This window comes from Plasmodium malariae (genome assembly GCF_900090045.1).
Source record: "Plasmodium malariae genome assembly, chromosome: 10".
Classification (NCBI taxonomy): domain Eukaryota; phylum Apicomplexa; class Aconoidasida; order Haemosporida; family Plasmodiidae; genus Plasmodium; species Plasmodium malariae.
Window position 1 is genome coordinate 2,071,155 of NC_041784.1, and position 21,729 is coordinate 2,092,883.

Consider the following 21,729-nt stretch of genomic DNA (forward strand, 5'->3'; position numbering starts at 1 on the left):
TATTGAAGTTAAGAATTCCATAATTATACAAAAAGTTAGAAAATAGGTGATATAATAAATGTATATACGAAACAATATTATAAAAGTGTTATTTTTAAAGATGTAATAATATGCGTTAATTCTAAGAAATATATAATTTTATATTAATAATATATGTAAATTATAGCTTATGCGAATATTTACGTAAAAAAAGAGAATCTTTGTTGAGGTATGTTTGTACAGTACATAAGAAAACATAATTCAGAAGAAGAAAAAATAAAAAAAATACTATATTTTACTATATAAATAAATAAAGTTATCGAATAGTTACATTTCATATATTTTATATACTCATAAGTATTAATTAATAATACAAAAATATTTTTAAAAATTAAAACGAATAAGAACTTTGTATATATTAAATGAAAAATATGATTTAATTTAATATAATTAATGGGATTTTTAGTATTTTCTATACATGCGATATTAATGTTTTTGATACAAATATACTTAAAAAAATATATATATTATATATAAATCTGTGGAAAGTATATTTTTAGATAAAACATAAAACATAAATAATTTGAACCAATAACTAAAATATAAATAATTTTCTCATATTATGAGATATGTATAATTATGATAAATCATTTTGGTAAGATTAAATATGAAAAAATAAAGAATTCTAATATTATATAATTTTACTAAGGCGTAAATTTTTTTACTATAAAGCATACAAAATTTTATGCACACTTAAATTACTGTAATAAGTTAAAAAATTTTAAAGTTTAATTGTTCATAGTGAATATTTTTTTATACTTATCAATGGATTTAGATTTATCTATTAAATAATTTTATATATATTACTTAACCAGCGCCAACAGTACTGCTACTTACCTTGCGGAAGTATACATATACTCTCAACCGTAGGTGATCTACAGAAGTAGGAAATTGTAAGAAAAAAAATAATACAAAATATAATTAGAGTAAATAATAATATTATTTTTTTATGAAATTTTTTTTTTTTATATAAATGAAGAATATACTTGATGTTTTTTTCTTAAATATAAATGATTTCTGACTATATTTTGGTGTTTAAAATAATGATGATTAATGCTTGAGCTGTTTCGAAATAAACTTGATTTATTCTTTGAGTCTATCTTTTTTTAAGATGCATATGTGTTTTTATGTTATTCAACATTATCATAATGTTTTATATTATATTTTTTTTTTATTTTATGTTGAGAGTTGGGTAAATCATGTTGTTTTGGAAATTTCGTATATTGCATTAAATTATTAAATTTTTGATCAGAAATATCGCGTTGCATTAAACCAATAAATCTTTTTCGAAAAGTGTTATAATCTTCCAATGAATTTAGTCTTTCTCGTAAGGAATCATTACTTTGATGCAATGAATCATTTATTCTATTTTTTGATATTTCAATTTTACTATTTTCTGCTACTTCTGTTTCACTACTTAGTAACCTTCTGAACCTTACGTTGAATGTGTGATTTCCGTCGTATCCATTTTCCCATGATTTGCTATGGATGGTAACTAGAAATGAAGATGAATATTCAGCATTCAAATATAATATTTTATATATTATTTGAATAGAGATTTATTCTCGTAAAAAAAATTAAAAAAAAAAACAAAGAAAAAACATAGTATATATATAATGATTATAGTACTTCATCAACATATTTCCTAGTACATATTAAAATGAAGAATATAATAGCTTCAGTAAAAAAGGTAAGAATATTTGTATTTTGTTGTATAATGAATTCTTTTAATGTTGATAAAACTTTTGCAATAATTAATATACTACTTATAAATAATATTTTTCATAATAGTATGTAAATGCTTGATTTATATTTTACTTTAATTGTTTTTTATTATGTCAATAAAAAAAAACTTTATATTTTCTTTTAAAAAAGTATAATTTTAGCATGCACTGAAGAAGAAAAAAATATATATAATTAAAAATAAAATTTAAGAGTTTTATTTATAATTGTTATTAATATTACTAAAATAAAATTAATTTAATTGAATTTATTAAATTTTAAGAGTATAAAATTGTATGAAAATTATAACTGAATAACATACAACTTATTTAAAAAAAAAAAGTTATAAATACTATACATAGATAAAATATTTAATTAATGATATATTAGAGGATAAAATCCTAGCAGTAAAATTTGCATTAGTATATATGCAAAAAATACTTTTAGAACAATTTTGTTTAAATCTGTTGTTAGATGATGAATAATAAAAGCTTATTTATAGATTATATACTAATTATGCTGAAATGTTTTTTACAAATATTTTGATAAATATTATTAGTAGACAAAGAAGAGTATACATAAACTTAACAAAATTATAATATATTATATTAGTTTACGTATATGTATACTATTAATTTTGATTACAGTTGGACATTAATTAATAATAACTATATTTAAGTAATATAATTATATAACAAATACTTATTTTTACTTTATAAAATAAAAAATATTAAAAAATTTTACTCTGTATTAGCATTTATCACTATTCTCTATTTATTTCTTGAAGGGGACATATATTAATATATATAGTCAACAATTTTAATAATATAATTCTAAAAAGAATATTAAAATTATAAAATATATGAACTTATTATACTTTGTTGTATGAAGAATCCAACAATGAAATCAAGTAGGGATATAGTAAGAAAACCAAAATAAATAAATAATACAATATCCTTTTATAACGTACATTTTTTCTCTCAACATTTTGCTCGTATTATATTTGTACATTATTTAATTTTTTGCAGTTTTTGTAATTCTAAAATATTATTTTTATTTTAAATTTGTTTTTTTTATTTTATTAGTTTATATCGTTTTTGTTAAATAATTTTGTAATTATTAATTCAATACGAGGATCCTCAGAAAAAAAAATTTATGAAATCAATAGAAATATTTTTTAAAAATATTTTAAAAAAAATTTCATGGAATGAATCTTATTTAATAAAATTAAAATTCGAAAAAAAAAAAGGAAAGGAAAAAAAAAAGTTTTTTATTATGTTTATATAAAATATTTTATTTATTCACTTTATTTCTTTATTTACTATTTTATCTATATGTGTGATTTTTTTTTTTTTTTCACGTTCTTTTTATATTTATTTTTTTAATATGTCATGAAAATAATAGCTTGGTGCAGGAATTGAATATTACATTTATTTAAATTTGATACAAAATTAATAACAATTTATATAATTTATTGAAGTTTTTTTTATAGTACAATAAATATATTATGTATTTTTGTTTCTTTTCTTTCTTAAAATATAACATATAATATTAAAATATATATGTTCAGTATGTAAATCATTGATATAATATAAACTAATAGAAATACTTCAAGAATTAAAAGAAACCCACAAAAAAAATATATAATTAAATGTAATTATATTTAAGAAAGTATAGTTGTTTATGTAACAAATTATATTTTTCTTTTATTTATTTAACATGTATAAACCCCGAATGTAAGAAATGTGGAATATATTATTAAAATAAGGCACTTACATATTTAAATTCTTAGTTAATGTTATTTCTTAGTAGAGTTCATAATTATCTATATGTTATAATAGGGAGTAAGTCCTTAATAATAAAATAGCTTCAAACTAATATAAAATATATTGTTTTGATGATAAATATATTTTTATTTTAAGCATATTCTTTTAGTTATGCAAATAAATATAGAGCACCATCATGCTATAAAAAAAAACTTGTTATATATTTAATTGTAATGAACATGAAATAAATTATATTTACCTAAATTATTGTAATGTAAAATATGTGATACTATTGTTATGTTTAATTAAAACGGATTAATTCTATTGGATTAAAAAATTTCGTTCTATATATAATAGGTTTAATATCAAATTCTATATCTCGAGCATTGATATTTCAAATTTTGATTCCATATTTTAACGAATATCTGTCTACTTAGTTATTATAGTATCAAAATTATAATATTTGTATTACTACTACATTAGTTTATAACGTATTTTTATTATTACAAATTATTAGGCAATACAAAGAACCTTTTATATTTCACCGTATATAGTTATAATGTTATACATATTTATTTATTTAATTGTTTTTACATATATTATGTGGATGAATTATTGGTAATACATATCATACGTCCTAACTATGCTAAGCTTGAGTAATAACATTCATATTATTAATTAATATTTATATATTTTTAAACAATAGCTCCATGTTCTTAGTGAAATAAAATATTTTTACAAAAGAATTAGTATTTGATTTAGAGTCGTTCTTTTTACCTCACTAAAATAGTTAACACGTGTCTTTATATAAGAACTTTATATAATTTACTTAGAATCATACCAAGTTCAATCCTATTAATTTGCAATATCATTATTATAAAATTTTATTTCATAATTTTTGTTTTCTGTAATTTTTTAAAACACACTTAAGCTAACATGTACAGTTATTTATTTTATATTATCAATGATTATTATAATTGAACAGTTATAAATTAGTATTATTTGATGCATAATATGCTGTATAATGCATCGTATTACTTATGTATATATGGTAATTTTCATAACAATGACTAGTTAATTGATTATTTTGTTCAAACAAATATTTAAAATTTTTTTAATTTTTTTTATTGAAAGCAATATCATTCTACAGATCGAGTAAAATAGTATTTAAAAACACATATTTGTAAATACAGCATTATTATAGCTGTAATTCATTGTCTTAATTAATTAAAGAGTATGTAGGAGAGCATCATTATTTTTAATTAAAATAATTTATAGTTTTAAAAAAAGAAATAATATGTAAAATAATATAGTAAATGTTTATGCAATTACTGGAAATTGGTAGATGAACTCTTGCTAAGTATCACTCGAATATATTTCTCGTGGGTATATAACTCATGTGAAGGTCTTATAAAATATGAGATTCATTGAAATTCAGGAACTTCGCGTATCAAGTTAACAAATTTTAAAAATAGTCAATTTTTGCAGTTGTTTAATATTTTTGAGTATTATATTTGAAGATTTGAATTTTTTTACAAACATTATTGCTTTTTTGTGTAATATATGTATATATAGTTTATTATTTAATCAATCTTACTGACTTCCAGTCTGTAAGGACGGCATATATTGGCTAAAAATTAAGAACTCTTTAAAAATAGTGAAGAAAATAATTTTTATTAAAAATATACAGAAAAAAAAAATTTTCAGCAGTTTTTCCTTCTTGTAAAACAAAAAATATAGATATACTTTAGTAAATTATAATTGCATCCACATAAACCATATATTTCATTGTACAAAAATTGAGCATTTAAATGAACATTTTATTGTTGTATGTATTTTATTATATAGCTAGTGTAAATGTAAAAATAATGCTTTGAAGTTTAATATTATTTTATATTTAACTAATTTTATTTTTATATATTAAACACCAATAATGTTTTTTATTAAATATAATATACACAATATAAAAGATATCTAAAATTTATATATATATATAGGCACAATTTACTTATTGTGGATATATTTAATGAGGAGATAATTAAATTTATAAAGGAAATGAAAATATTTATATTTTATTTATTAATTAAAAATAAAAAATAAATAATTTGAAAGAACATAGGTTTATATTTTAAATAAAAGTTAAGAAAAAATGAATGTTGCTAAAATTTTAAAAGCTTATTTGTAAATAAAATTTTAGAATGTCTTTACTATAAAATACAATCGTATTACTTAATTCATTTTATAAGTTATACATATATTATTATGAATATTTAAATTAATTTGAATTACAAATTATATATAAATATTAATTGTTCATAAAAAAGTGAAACGAACAATTGCGTGGAGTCCAAAAAGAAACTAAGAACAGGGCTGTATAAATACTATCACTGGTATTGTATATTTGTTAAAACAATGAAAATATAATAACTATAGTTTTTGTAAATATATTATTTCTGTAATTTATAAATGTATTTAAAATTTATCAATATTTTTCTCTTTTTTAATTATTCCCTTGAATCATATATCTACTTATGAATAACAACATAAAATTATATCTAAGATGATTACATTAATTTTAGGTATATAATTTTTATAATTATGATATTATTATATATAAAAAATATAAAAATAAAAATTTTTTGTTATAATTTATTTTAGTTGCTAAAAGTATTTTTAATAAAATATTAATTATTTATATCTTTATGTCGATGTATTATGCTTCATGTCTGAAACATATTCCCAACAGTATTTTTAAAAGAATAAATAAAAGACAATATATTTTTTGTGAAATCCTAAGTAAACAAATTAGTAAATCACGTATTATAGTATATTATGTTGACATTCGTTCTAAATTGTTAGTACATGTTGTATTCTGAATATTATTTGTGAATTTATTTCATTTGTCATATTTTCAAATTAAAGAAATTATATATAATATTTCTATACTATTATTTATTTTAATCTCTTTTTATGTTTTTACATTATATTAATATTAATTTTAAATATATATAATTAATTAAAAAAAAATTAAAAATATTTGTAGATAAATGTATCGAATTTTAATTTAAATATAACATTATAAATTAAACATAATTGAAACATGTAATTTTCAAAAATTATGATATCAAAATAAACAATAAGTCCTTATTTGCTTTTAGAATCATATTTCTTTTTGTATTACCTAGTTCAATGTAAATTTTACTCTTTTAAAAAATTATACTTAATAAAATATTGCATATACTTAAAGGCGAATTAATGTATTTGTTATAATTAACATAACATGATGAATTTTTTTTTATTATTAACATTATTATATTGTAATAATTAATAATTATTTAAAATTAATAGTTTTTCCAAAGTACAAAGTTTATAAAATTAGAATTATTAATATAACAATAATGTTAATGTTTGTAGTGATTATCATAATAGATAGAGGAATATATAATATGTTATATACGTTCTATATTCTATATAGTAGATAGGCTTAACATTTGTATATAACAAGAAATTACATATTTATCTCTTAGTTTATTCTTAAAATAATTAATATAAATATCATTTAATTAGTGAACTATATTAAATAATTAAATTATATATTTTAAATATTCTTGAAAGTATTCAAATCATTATTTCTTTAAATAACCTTATGACAAATATTACATACTATATTTTTAAGTTGACTTTTCTTTGTAGTTGACGCAAAGTAAAATGTAGTGATATTTATTTTTTTTATTTTTTAAGAGAAAAAATAATAATAACAAAAAAAATATTTAATGAATTGTTACAGTATCGTTTTCTGTCAAAATCATATTATATTATTTATAATCATTTTTTTTTTTTTTAATATATTAGAATATTAAAATTCTAAATAATGGCTGAAAATATTAAGTTACTTTTTTTTATAAAAATATTTGCATTTATACTTTTAATTTGGACATGTCAATTTAAAAAGAATATGGTATAATAATATAATATATAGGTTTAGCTTTTTAATTATTAACATTTTCCGTCTTTTATTTTTATTAAAACAATTTGTTGCCATTAGATTATTTATTTTATTAAATAACGAATATTTACTTTTTTCTTTTAGAGCACATTTAGTAAATCACTGGATGAAAATCGTAATCTTTTTATAAAATTAGATACAAGAAATTATCGATCACTAGCAAATTATAAACAGAAGATTGATTCAAATAATGTATGTTTAAAAGAAAATTTTACAAATAATGGAGTGAAGGAAAAAAAAGTCAACGGAAAAAATAAACAGTCTAATAGTGCGTTAAATAAGATGCGATACTATACAGAAGTTATTGATTATAATAATGGAATGTTTGATGGAAAATATTTCCATTTTGAAAAAAAACGGATTAAAAAAAAAGATTATGATAATTTTCTAGAAAAAAATAAAAGAATTTGTGATATAACTTTAGGAAAAATAAAACTTAGAAGTTATGGATTTGTAGTCGCTATTTTTTTTTTTTTTGTATTGTTAGGAATAGGAATGCCCGCATTACATGTATTAAATCCTTTTAATGTTGAAACGAAAGATATGCAAGGATTATGGAAAACTTTGAATGTAACTATAGAGAAATGGATAAAAGGTATAGAAATACAAGTTTATGTGGCATTATATAGCGTACTTATGATTATGTTATCTGTTATTCTTATAATAGTGTTTTATAAAATCTTAAGGAATAATGAAAAATATAAAAAAATTAAGTTAATAACGGAATACAACGAATGACAGGATATATATATCTTTCTGTAATGAAATGTTTAATATGAGGTAAAATCTATAATATTTTTTTTTGATATACATAATAAGCATACATATAATTTCTAAAGTATTGTAGATGGGAGCGTGTATGACTGCTCTCTTTGACACAGAACAATAAAAATATGTGATTTTAGTTTATTTGTTAATTTGAATGCTTTAATATTTTCGAATTTGTATTTTAAATTGTGAATGTGACTTAATTATATATTATGAATTAATATATATATTTGTGTGTTAAAATATATTTCTATGAGTATGTATGTTTATTATAATGAATATATAATAGAATAGTTCACATAATTATATAGAATTGTATTTATATTTGTACTAAACAGTTTTTTTATTTTATAATTTGTTCTATTATAAAATAATATTTGTTAATATTTTTAACAAAAAACATTACTTATTTAAAATTAAAAATAAGTCTCTCTTGTTTTGTATTCTATAAAAGTAATTGAATGTAGTTTTATAAATATATATATATACCTTTATCTAAAACAAAAAACTTAATATTTATTGTATAAAATAGGTTTTATGAAAAATGTACACCATAATATATCTATTGTAAAATTGTTTTTATGTGTCTTTTTATTTTTTGTGTATTTTATAAATGTAAAATTATAAATATGTAATAAAATAACATGTCTTTTTAGTTATATATTTTTTATAAATGCTTGCTAACTTCGAAATTATCTATTATTAAAATTATATGATTAATTAAATCAATTTATTATTTATTTTTGTGCTTCAAGTTATACATATGGAAGTAATATGTCTATGAAAAAATAGTTAATGTGAAAAGAATTAAGTATATTGTAGAATTATTGATTAGGATCATTTATGAAAGAAGAAAATAAAATAATGAAATGTACTAGAAAATGAATCTAATATTAATTTGAAATATGAGTTATGGGATAATATCATAAAAACAAAATAATTTATGAAATAAAAGGCTAAGTGTCATAGGAATATATTGAATGAGCTAAAAAGTAAAGCAAATTAGCATTTTAAATATTATATCAAAAGATGAATTAATAGAATATATAGGTATAGAAGAAGATAAAAACACTTTGAATGTTGTAAAATAATATTATTTTATATTCTATGCGAGAAACTTAGAAAAATAAGTGGAAACAGCAGATAACGTAGTATGTACAAGTCATAGAATAATATTTATAAGAAAGTTTGTATGGAATTGATTAAGGTATATTGGAGAGATTTATACGGTCACAGTGAGAATGATAAGGAAGATATGTTAATAAACACCACATAGAATTTGTTATATAAAGGAGTTTTCGAAGAATAACATAATCATAAAAGAAAAATATTAATAGAAGAATTATTTTTAGTCATATATATAATAGTATTAGAGGAATATATGTATGAAGAATGCATTAGGTGCAAAGAAAAATTTTAAAAATCAAATGTTAAAAATATGAAGAAATATAGTATCGTCATGAAAATTTGCATCGTTTATGTATAACTGATGAAATGAAGGAACTATATTAAAAATAAAGAAAATAAAAAATATTAGAGATATAGAATTGATATGATTTTGTAACATATACAGAGTTTTGATGAAATATAGTTATAATAAATAATGGAGTTTAAAGATTTGAATTTATCTAAAATAAAAGATAAAAATAGTATTAATGGAAATACATTAGTGGAAACAAAGAAATGTATGCAACTATATATCCATAAGAACATATGTAAAAAAACAAACAGAAGGAATATGGAAATAATATGGTTATATATTGTTCTTTATAAAAAAAAAAAAAAAAAAAAGGAAAAAAGTTTAATAACCTAGGTAAACATATATTTATAAAAGCTGATAAATTTTAAGGAAAAATATTTGCAAACATATATTAAAAAAATAATTGTAATAACATAAAATGTTAAAAAATAATAACTTAATTTTTTTTTAATATTTATTTATTTTATATTTTATTATATAATATTAACATATATTCTAAATATATACATTTTATTAAAAAGGAAAAAATTAATTTAGTATTTAAAAATATATTATTTACAAATCATTATATGCATTAATCATCATTAAAGATAATTAATTCCAAAAATTGTCATTAAAAAAGAAAAAATTTACAACTTATTTACCATTAAAACATAAATTTTTTTGTAGAATATATAGTATGAAATAAATTCAATTTTTTAAATGTATTATTGAACTTTAATGAATGAAAATATTTTATTTAATATATTATATAATACTTTAAAAAATATGGTTATACTCATTCATCTTTATTATTATTGTAATAATTAATATAATTTACTAATCATATCCCGTTTTTCTAATATATTTTTATTATAAAATTATAATAATAAATAAACATTCATAAAAATAGTTATAATTACTTCAGAATAGAGAACAGTGCATTATCTGTATTCTATATATTCTATATAGTAAACATTGATGATTCTGCATAAACTCAATATTTAGAAATATTAAGTAGTTTTTATTAGTTTTTATATTTTCTTTTTAAAAATTTTTACAGACATAGTTATTTAATTACCATATTTTAATAAATAATTTAATTATATATTCTGAATATTTATGAATGAATTCAAAATATTTTGTTTTAACTGAAAATAGTGATATAAAAATAAGATTAGTATTAATATTGTATAATATATAATTCAATTTATTTTTCTTTGTAATTGTTGTCAAAAACATTATATATATACACTTTTTCATATTTTTAAGGAAAAATAAAAAATAATAAAAAACAAAATTAAATATATAATAAATTATCCTTTGTCATTAAGTGTACACTATACTATTGTAATTTATTGTTTACGGAATATATTACAGTATTAATAATTTATGTTATGGAGAAAAAAATAAAGTTATACTTATTTATTAAAATTGCTGTTTTTTTCCTTTTAACTTGGAAATATCAATATTGCAATGATTTGGTACGAATATATTATTAATGAAGATATCTGCTTTTCATGCATTTTGAGTTTTATTTTTATTAGTTTTTTTTTCCACGATAATACTAATTATTATTTCATATAATGAATATATACTTTGTCTTTTTAGAGTATATTTACCGAATACATAGAAATTGACTATAATGTTGATACAAAATTGGACAGAAGGTGTTATCGTTTACTAGGAAAATGTAAAAGAGATAATTATTCAAATATTGTAGGGTTAACAGAAGAAATATCAAATAATGGAGCATACAAAAGTATAGATCTATATAATAATGAAAAAGGAAACCCAGGAAAAAAGAAACATATTAATGGTACATCAAAGTATGAAGAAGGCCACAAAGTAACTGTGAAAAATAAAACGTGCATATTTGAAACAAATAAATATTCCCATTTAGAAAAAATTATATTCAAAGAACTTGACTATATGGATTTTCTTAAAAAAAACAGAACAATTAGTGAGAAAGTTTACAAAAAAATAATATGTAAGAAGTGTAGATTACGCTTTGCTTTACCTTTATTATTGCTTTTGTTATTATTAATATCACTGATATTAGATTTTACCTCTACTTTTGGCCCTTTACATATTTTGCTTAACGGATTGAAAAATTATCTTAGTAAGGATTTATTTTATAATTTAAATTCAACATTGTGGCATTCTCCATTAAGGTGGATATCGTATTCTAAAAGGACTGTTAATAACGGAAAGAAAATAATGTCTGGTGTTTTAGGAAATTTACTTGGTATTATAATATATATTTTGCCTTTAATTTTATTAGGTACCTCAATTATATTTGGAATTATATATTACCATAAAAAAGTTAAAAAATTTGAAAAAATTAAGTTTAGGAAAAGATAAAGACGAGCAATAAGTATTATACTTCTTTTTATAATTAAATAATTAAAAAATTGTTATATATAATATTATTAGTGATATATATCATAAACATATCTATAATTGCTTAAATTTTATTAATATTCCCAGACATACATGTTCTACTTTATGCACAAAAGTAATAACTATTCATAACATTTAGTGAATTTGAAGGTTTTAGTATTTTTCAATTTGCATTATAAAGTATTGTTTTAGCTTAATTTAATATAATTTTTATTGCATGCCTATGTTTTCTATATAAATAAATTTCTATAAAACAGATTTATTTGTGTATTAAAATTACTATATAATAGAACAGTGCATATAATTTTAAACTATTTTTGCAATAATTTATATTTTAAATAAAAAATCTTCCTTCTTATTTTATATCTAGTTCTAATTTAAGCGATTTTTTTTTTAAATTATTAAGAAAAAAAAAAAGCATGGATTTTAAACTAGCCATGAAAGTCAATTGTTTTGTATTTAATGAAAGAAAATGAATATTTTTTGTTATATTGATATAAATATATATAATTTCTTCACTAAATATAAAACCTAATATTTATTTTATAAAATATGTTTTGCTACAATTTTATTATAAAACACAATTATCGTAAAAACCATTTTAATGCCCTTTTAATTTTTTTCTTATGACATAAATTTGAAGTTAGAAATATATAAGAAAAAATATCCTTATATAAAGTGGATTATTTACATTTGCTTACTAATTTATATATTTTATATATTTACAACTAAATTAAAAATTTGGAATCATTTATTATTTAACTTAATTGTGCTATTAATTAATTTTTGTAAAGACAAATCAAATATATATATTGAATATTTATATATAAATAAAATATATATATATTATTTTAACATTATTAAAACATTGAATAATTGAATTAATTGTGAACATATATTAATGGATAATATGTATAAGTTTTTTGTTTTTTTTATAATAGTAAAATCTTAAGTATGTGTATATGCCTGTAAAATGCTAAATTAACGTTACTAATAATGAAAAAAAAAACAGTTTTGTAATATCTTATAATAATACTTAGGCATATTTTTATATATATTTCCAATTTTTCTTGTATAATAATATATTATTCATAGAGTTAATATAATCTTAATGATGTGTAAATATCTATATTTTATAGGGCATTTAATAATTCGTTTATATTCATAATACTGATCTTTTAAATAAAATAAAATTAAGAAAAAAGTAATATTTGTTTTATATATTTATTATGTACACGACATTGTTTTTTAGTTTTATAAACCTTAATAAGTTATATTTAAAAATTACTATATTTTTTATAGAAGTTTTAATTAAATGCTTGAAATTAATTTGATTTCTTATGTGAATAATTTATTTGCAATATTCGGTACTAAATTTAATATATTAAGATTGTACCTTTATAAATTTAAATGAATATTATAATATAATATTAATATTTGTTTCTGTTAACACATTAAAATATAATTAAAAAATTTTTTTTAATCAAAAAAATAACACATGAATATTTATTTCTTTGCAAAAGTATACAAAAGAGATTATCAATACGAGAATAAAGTATACAAACAGTTTTCCTTGCTCAAAATGAAAAGATTGCTAATAATAATTTTAATAAAATAATTTGTATGTATTTTTGGAATTTTAATACGAAGTATTAATGTATTTTATAAAAATATATTTTTCTCTGTATATAATAGATATACTTACGTAAAATGATTATACTACAAAAATATATATTTTGTTGTTTCTTTTTTTTTCCCCCTTCTAATTTTTTATAAATATTTACATGTATATGAATAGAGGACATAAATTACATACGTATTTATATAGATAAAAAGTTCATTACTTCTTATGGTTAATTCTCCTTTTTATCTCACTTTTTTGGTTTTAATCTTTTTTGCATTTAACATTTAAAAAATTAAAATAAAAAAATAAATTATTATTAACTTATAATGAAATAACCATCTGGGAGAATCTTTAAATTAAAGAAAGCGTAGAATTTGAGATCTACCATTTTAAGAAAATTACTGAATTGTGAATATAGCATTGAACGAATATAATATTTATTTTGATATATATTATTATAATTGTAAAAATTATTTTATTTTGTGTGATTGGTATACCACATGTCACTTTATTCATAAGTATTATCGGAGTGAGCATCCAATAATTTTAACAAAAATAAATAATGATGTTGCAATAATTAACAATATGTAAACTGTAAGAATAACAATATCAGGGATATGGACGATACAATTTTTTTTTTTAGAATACTTGTAACAATATCAAGATTAATCATTCACCGAGAAAGAAAGTTACACTGAAAAAGGAGAGAATGGAGAAGGGAAATCCTGTCTTACGAGACAATGCATGAGGGGATGCAAGAAAAGGAAAATAAGAAAAATAAAAAAAGGTAAAATAACAAGAAATGTAATTTATAATGATACAAAATATATATGTATATTTGTAAATTTTTGAAATGATTTTTTTCTTCTCCTTATTTTTCTATTCTAAGAAAACAATTACAATTATATTTTTTTAAAAATTTAGATAGATCTATATATGAATGTTTTATAAAAATAGACAGAATAAAAAAGGAAGTTTAACAATTTGGAGCATTTTTCTAATTTATTATTGTTTCCCTTAATTGGAAAGGAAAGTCTAAAAGTCACGAAATAAGTGAGTAATTATGTATTTTTTTGGGAATTGGAGATATTAACGTTGCACAAATCGTTTTTAAAGAATTTGTAAGTGTTAATCATGCTGAAGTACTGTGGGTATATATGTGTACATACGTATTTGTATATATACATTTACATATAGGCCTGTATATATGTAAAACATATGGGAGCGTGTGTATGTGTACATATGTATACTTACATAATGTATGGTATCCATTTACATATTTCAATAAATATCCTTCCCTGTATTTCATAAAACGAATCTTAATTATTAAACTTGAAAAAAATTCATTGAATTATTTATCTACATTATGAGAATTGGCACAAGAATGTTTTTCTGTATAAATAGAGAGCACATAAAAATAAAAATTACTAATAAAACAAATAAGACGTTTATTTTACAAATGAATTTATCTATTTCATTTAATGAAATAATTATAGCAATTCCATATTATGGATAAGCTTCATAGATATATATATAAATATTTTTTTATGTTGTTGTACTCATTATATGTGACACAAATGAAGGAATTCGTAGAAATAATGATTTCATAAGGACACTTGTGTTCATTTAATCCGTTTAAAAAAAAAAAAATAAAATAAGAAATTTATAATAGGAATACAATTTTATGTTAATAGCTGAAATAATTTGAGAACATAATTGAGTTCATAATATATACACGTTAATAGGATAGCATTGTTCATGTTTAGATGCTTATCTATACATATGACGTGCACACATATATATTTTTTTTTGTTATATTATTTGTCCTTGTAACTGTTAGATCATTTATAATGAAAATTCATATAGGCGAAAGCATGCGTACATATTTATATGTATACAAACTTTTGTATATTGTACATTTGTTTACATGTCATTAATGATATTACTGACTTATGTTGGTCCGTTATATATGTGAAAAATTTAGAATAATAGCATACACATAAGAGAGAATGAAGCGGATAAAAAAATTCAGATAAATGACAAGGGAAAATAATAATAATGCATGAAAATCATTGAAAGAATTACTTCTCCTATCGATGTTAATAAGGAAAAGGGCTAAAAAAAAGTATATATTATGACTCATCTGAAACGTGAGCTCTTTATATTAATTATTTCGAAGGGAAATTTGTTTAAGTGTAACCCATTTTATATTACTACAAAACAGTTAATGTACTTTTTATTAACTCTATTAAAGATCTTTATATAAAAATTAATTCATGAATTAATCTTAATCATGGAGAAAGCAAAAAAAAGAAGATAAAAATTACAAAAATATAAGGCGTAAATGTATGTGCGAAAAACAGAACTTTTTTAGTTCGTCATAATGTGATGCAAAATGTTTCATATATGTAGGTAAGTGTACATGTATATAAACTGTATTATATGTTGATTCATATGTTCATAATTTTCATCGTAGATAAACAAGCATCTAAGGAATTATAAACTTGTATTAATAAATAATACGCTGCAGGTTATTATGTATGCACGTTTGAATGTAATGGATGAACTCATTTTAAATATAGAAAAGAATAAAAATAATACTCTAATATATATATTTTTTTGTAAGTATTACAGTAGACATATATATGGAAAATTATTTGCAATAAGAACGTGTTAAATATGTTTTGAAAACAAATAATTTAATTAAAAAAAATAAATGTACGTAAATGTCTAGAGGAGAATGAAACACATATGCATAAACTCTTAATGGTCCTGGTTTTAGCGATTATATTAACATATATATATTTGTATGGGAACACTTCAATAGACATAATTGTAGTAATAGTATTGTAAAATGTTTTAGTATTTGTTTAATAAAGATGACTGTAAAAATATTGCTTAATGAAATAGTAGAAAAAAAATAATTTCACTGAAAAATGTACAACGCTCATTAATTAATTTTTAAACAAAATATTAAAATAAAAAAAGTTGTATGCCTTATTATTATGACAGTAATTACATGATAAATTAAAAGAAACCTAATATATTACAATAAAAGTTATATTTATATTAAATCATTATTACAGTTGTCATTATATCAACACTGATTTAAAAAGTATTAAAGTATTAATATGGATATATATGAATTAATGAATGCAAATATATAAAAAAATATATATTTAATAATGCTACTTGTACATGTCATATGAATTAACATAGGAACTAAAGTATTTCAAAAAAAATAAAAATTGTTTATTAAATGTTCTTTAATTTTATCAAATATATATAATTAATTAATTTATATTGCTGTGAATATTTTCAATAGCCATAACCTGCATTAAATAATTTAGGAAAATAGTGAGCTCCTAAGAATTAGCATCTGTATTAGTTGCATGAATATTTAGAAAATAATTAAAATAATAAAGCTTATAAGTTTATGTAATTTTATCATTATATATTATTCATAATATATCGTACTCTTGAGATGAAATGTTGTTTTTGTTTTATATAAGGAGGAATTGTAATTGGGGGAAGAAATAAGAACTTCCAAGTAAAAGAATCATTTAAGGATCTCTAACCAAGAATATTTTTACGTATATTTATATATATATAAACACGTGAAAAAATGATATAAAAAAATAACAATCTTATTTTTTTGATATACAGAAGTGTAATATTGATTATACTGTCCATTAAAAATTTAAAGATTTTATATATTTTTTTTTAATTAACTATTTTTTAGGAAAATGATTTAATTACACGAATTAGTGTCAATTTATTATTATAGTTAAGGTAATATATTTAATATATTATTTTTTTATAATTATAACTATGCTCTATATTAAATAGAAAGTGTATGATATTAATATTTCTACTTTTATTTGTATATTCATAAACTATTTGTTTTAAGTTACGTAAGAGATGTAAATTAATGCATTATATTGTTATTATTTATTTATTAATAAAAAAAATACATATGCAGTTTTTTCCTCCATAAAAATATGAAAAAGAAAAATAATGAATTAAAGCTTTTCCTAGAATTTATGGTACGTTATATATAGTTTTTTCGTATTTCCTAGGGATATATATTTTGATGTTATATTCTTTTTTAATTATCATTTCTAAAAATATTTTTTTTAATTCTTTTGCTTTTATATTTTTTTCTTTTATTAATATTATATTTTCTATGTAATTTACAAATTTATGTATTAAAAAAAATAAAAAGTATAAACTATTTAATTTTTAAATTTAATAAATAACTTTAATTCCTTATACGTCTAATGCACTATTTTAAAGTATATGAAGTTATGGATTTCCACTTTTAATAATATAATAAAAATGTATAAAAGTGTTAAATTGGATAGTACATTTTAAAATAAAATATTTTTTTTTGTGTTAACTAATTTCTATAACGTAATTTCCAAATAATTCTCGTATAAATGTTCTACATATCTTTGAGATATGAGATATGTTAAATTATAATTATTGCTATAAAAAAATTTGTCTTTATAAATTTTTCATTTTTTTAATACTATGAATACTACTACGATATATATTATAATTTATATTTATAAATAATAAAATAGTATCTAAAGATTTAACATGTACTTATAACTAAACTTTTATTAGCAATATGACAAAAAAATTTATAAGTATATCCCTAATATATGCTTATATATTATTCTCAACACATATATATTTTTTTATTTTAATTATGTTATAAAATTATTATCCTAAAAGAAAAAGGTCCTCTACTTTATTATTAATTTGAGAGCTGTTTGTAAATCAAATTTAGAATTGTTATATTATACTGTTAATATATATATAGATAGAGAGGATTTATTAAAATAATTAGTATTACCAAGAATTATTTTGATTTTGCTTTTTTGTAAAAAACTTCAATGTAAATGTTTACAAAATTATTTTAAAAATCATCTTTTCTTTTTTATACTTTATATTTGTATTTGATTTGTACAATATAATAATTTTTTAAAGAATAAGTTATTGTCGAATATATTACACACTTTTGTGATAACCTTACGAAAATATAGTGAATTTTTTAGCTATTAGATTTATTATAATGTTATCTAGTTTTTGTATAAATTAAATAATTAAATCTTTTTTTTAAGTTGAAGTTTTTTTATTTATTCTTTATGTTTGGATATATACTTATTTCACTAATGTGTTTTAATAACCTAGCAGAAATTTTGTGTAATATTTTTTTTTGCCTCATACTATATAAAAATATATATATACGTACGGGTAAATTTCCTTCGAGTAGGTATATTTAATATAAGATAAATAATAAAAACAATTTTTTTACGATGTACTGTATTGTTAATATATCTTTTGTTAATTAGAATTGTCCACATGGTATATTACAAGAAATGATATATTATTATCTGAACATGAGAAGGTAGTAATTAACATAGAAGTGAAGATATATTGTTTGAAAATGGATATGACAATTAAAACAATTAACATGATGATTTTCAATCAGAATATGTTGGAAAGTTTTAGTTTAATGATAATAATAATTCAAGAATTGCAATCAAAAAAATTAATTAAGAAATGATTATCTGTTAGATATAATCCATTATCTGTAACATACATATTTATTTTTAAAAAATTATTGCATATGGGTTCTACTGCTGTATATACAGATAAGAAATATTCTGATACTTTCCAAAAAAATAAGTTTAAAAGATTAATTATTTATAAGCATCACTTTATTACTTACTCAATGGGAATACTTTCCTTTATAATATTTTTATTACTTTATTTATTTCTTATTGCATTGAAAAATTCTTTATGGATGATGGAAGAAATGCTAAGACTATTCTTTATTTCTGAGAGGGGAATTACAAATGCATTATTATTAATTATATAATTAACTATTTTAGTGTTAATTTATATTCTGGTAAATTTCTTAAAATAAATTAATGAATAGAAAGAAATAAAATTGACTTGTCATAATTAATATATTGAAATAAGAAATAATGTTCTTGATGTATCCAATGAACTTTTACTTTATACTTAATGAAATTGATCTAAAACAAAATTAATTGTTGTATATTTATAATTTTTTTTTTGTGCAACCTGGATATTATATAAAGGTATATTGATACAGAAAAGTAAAAAAATATATATTTAATATTTTTTATAGTTAGTATATTTCTATATTAGATATTTTATTATAATTTGTTGTTTTTAAATAGTTTAGTAACTTGACTTAATATATATATCTAGAATATCTTCCTTGATTCTTAAAAATATGATATTAACTTTGCTATATATTCCCTATAAATATAAAGGCTTTATATTGAAAATTTATTAGTGTATATGATTCTTGTATATTTGTATTATAATAAATGTGTGATCGTTTAATATAATATATAAAATCAAAATTATTATAACTTCATTCATATAATGAAATTATTTATATATTTAACAATTTTTTTTTCTTTCTTGTTGTTTATAAAAGATCATTTGAATAATTTTTTAAAAAGTTTTATTATATATTACTTTTAATTTTAACGTTGTTCTCCATTTAATGAATATAAAATCATTTTGTTTTGTCTTTGTATATGTTGTTTATTTAAACGTAAAAATCAAATTATTTTTTAAAAAAACATTTTTTGGAACAAATGTTTATTATCTCATTTAATGTAGGAATTTTTAATATATCTTTATATTATTTTTATAGTTAATTTATCAAATTATAAGTAAATGATAATGTGATTCTCTTTTAAATAATTAATTATTAATAAAGTATTATCAAGTTTATAATTGCTAAATATTTGCACTAAGTGAAATGCTTAAAGAACATATCATATTTTACTTTTTATCTAATGCAAAAATTATAGTACAAAATTTTTTATAAGAATTACTTAAACATCAATTAAAAAATACACGGATAAAAAATTGTATATTAATTTTCATTCTCCAATCAGTTAATTTAATATATTGTTTAATAAATACACGTCTTATATTAATATATTTAGTATAAGAGTTACCCTATCCTTCATATATTTATTGTTTTTTTAATATCATTATTCTAAATATATATATCAATATAAAATAAAAAAAATGAAAGTAATTTTATAATTTTACAAACTTTTATTTGGAAATAACAATGTCAATTTTATTAAATTAAGTACTATAACCTTCATGAACTATATTATAAATATAAAGGTTCAGTCTTTATTTACCTTTGAAATATATACTTTTTTTAATAAATTAAGAGATATGTTATAAATTAGATACTTAATGTATATTTCAGATCATAAGATAATTATTTTATTTAAGTAGTAACTAATGTCAGTAATATTAATTAAATCAAATAAAATATTTTAATATTATAGTATACATTATTTTTATTACATTGTTACTATTATTAATACTTTTTGAAGAATAATAAGATTTTTTTAAATATAATTTTTATAATGTTGGAATTTTTAGTAGAAAGATGTCATTATAATAAGTAATTTATCTCTTAATATGTAGAACATTGTGTTACCTATCTTCTCCATGTTCTATATTCTATATATATTCAATGTTTTGAACTATTAAAAAGTCATATATATTTTTATTTTATTTTGAAAAGTATAAATAAAAGAAAATATTTATTTATTATTCTAAATTAAATATATAATTCATATATTTTTAATATCTATTAATAAATTTAGTTTATAGTATTTTAACTAAAGTTATTTTGTTATAAATAACATTAAAATAAAAATTTTGTAGTTTACATTTGAAGTTATTTTTAAAAGCATCATTATAAAAAAAAATAAAGATATATAATTTTATTATTATTTTACAGAAAAATAAAAAATAATACGAAATAATATAAATAATAATAGTTCCCTTTATCACTATATGAATATTATATTATTGTTATATTTTTTCTTAGTATATTACATTTTAAAACTTTTATACG

The 21,729-nt window shown here is 18.6% G+C and overlaps 2 protein-coding genes and 1 pseudogene across 2 annotated transcripts, besides 1 other annotated feature; 2 read left to right on the top strand and 1 right to left on the bottom strand.

Moving 5' to 3' along the window:
- Positions 1-914: 914 nt before the first annotated feature.
- Positions 915-1,550, bottom strand: PmUG01_10052700 (annotated as a pseudogene).
- Positions 915-1,550: a sequence feature (Plasmodium exported protein, unknown function, pseudogene).
- Positions 1,551-7,398: 5,848 nt separating this feature from the next.
- Positions 7,399-8,271, top strand: PmUG01_10052800 (fam-m protein; the record flags this gene model as incomplete). Its single annotated transcript, XM_029005727.1, has 2 exons — positions 7,399-7,485; positions 7,618-8,271. The coding sequence occupies 2 exons, from the start codon at positions 7,399-7,401 to the stop codon at positions 8,269-8,271; spliced, it is 741 nt and encodes a 246-aa protein (XP_028862287.1).
- Positions 8,272-11,157: 2,886 nt separating this feature from the next.
- On the top strand, positions 11,158-12,124 carry PmUG01_10052900 (fam-l protein; the record flags this gene model as incomplete). The annotated part of the gene is made up of 2 exons (XM_029005728.1): positions 11,158-11,244; positions 11,372-12,124. The coding sequence occupies 2 exons, from the start codon at positions 11,158-11,160 to the stop codon at positions 12,122-12,124; spliced, it is 840 nt and encodes a 279-aa protein (XP_028862288.1).
- Positions 12,125-21,729: the final 9,605 nt, after the last annotated feature.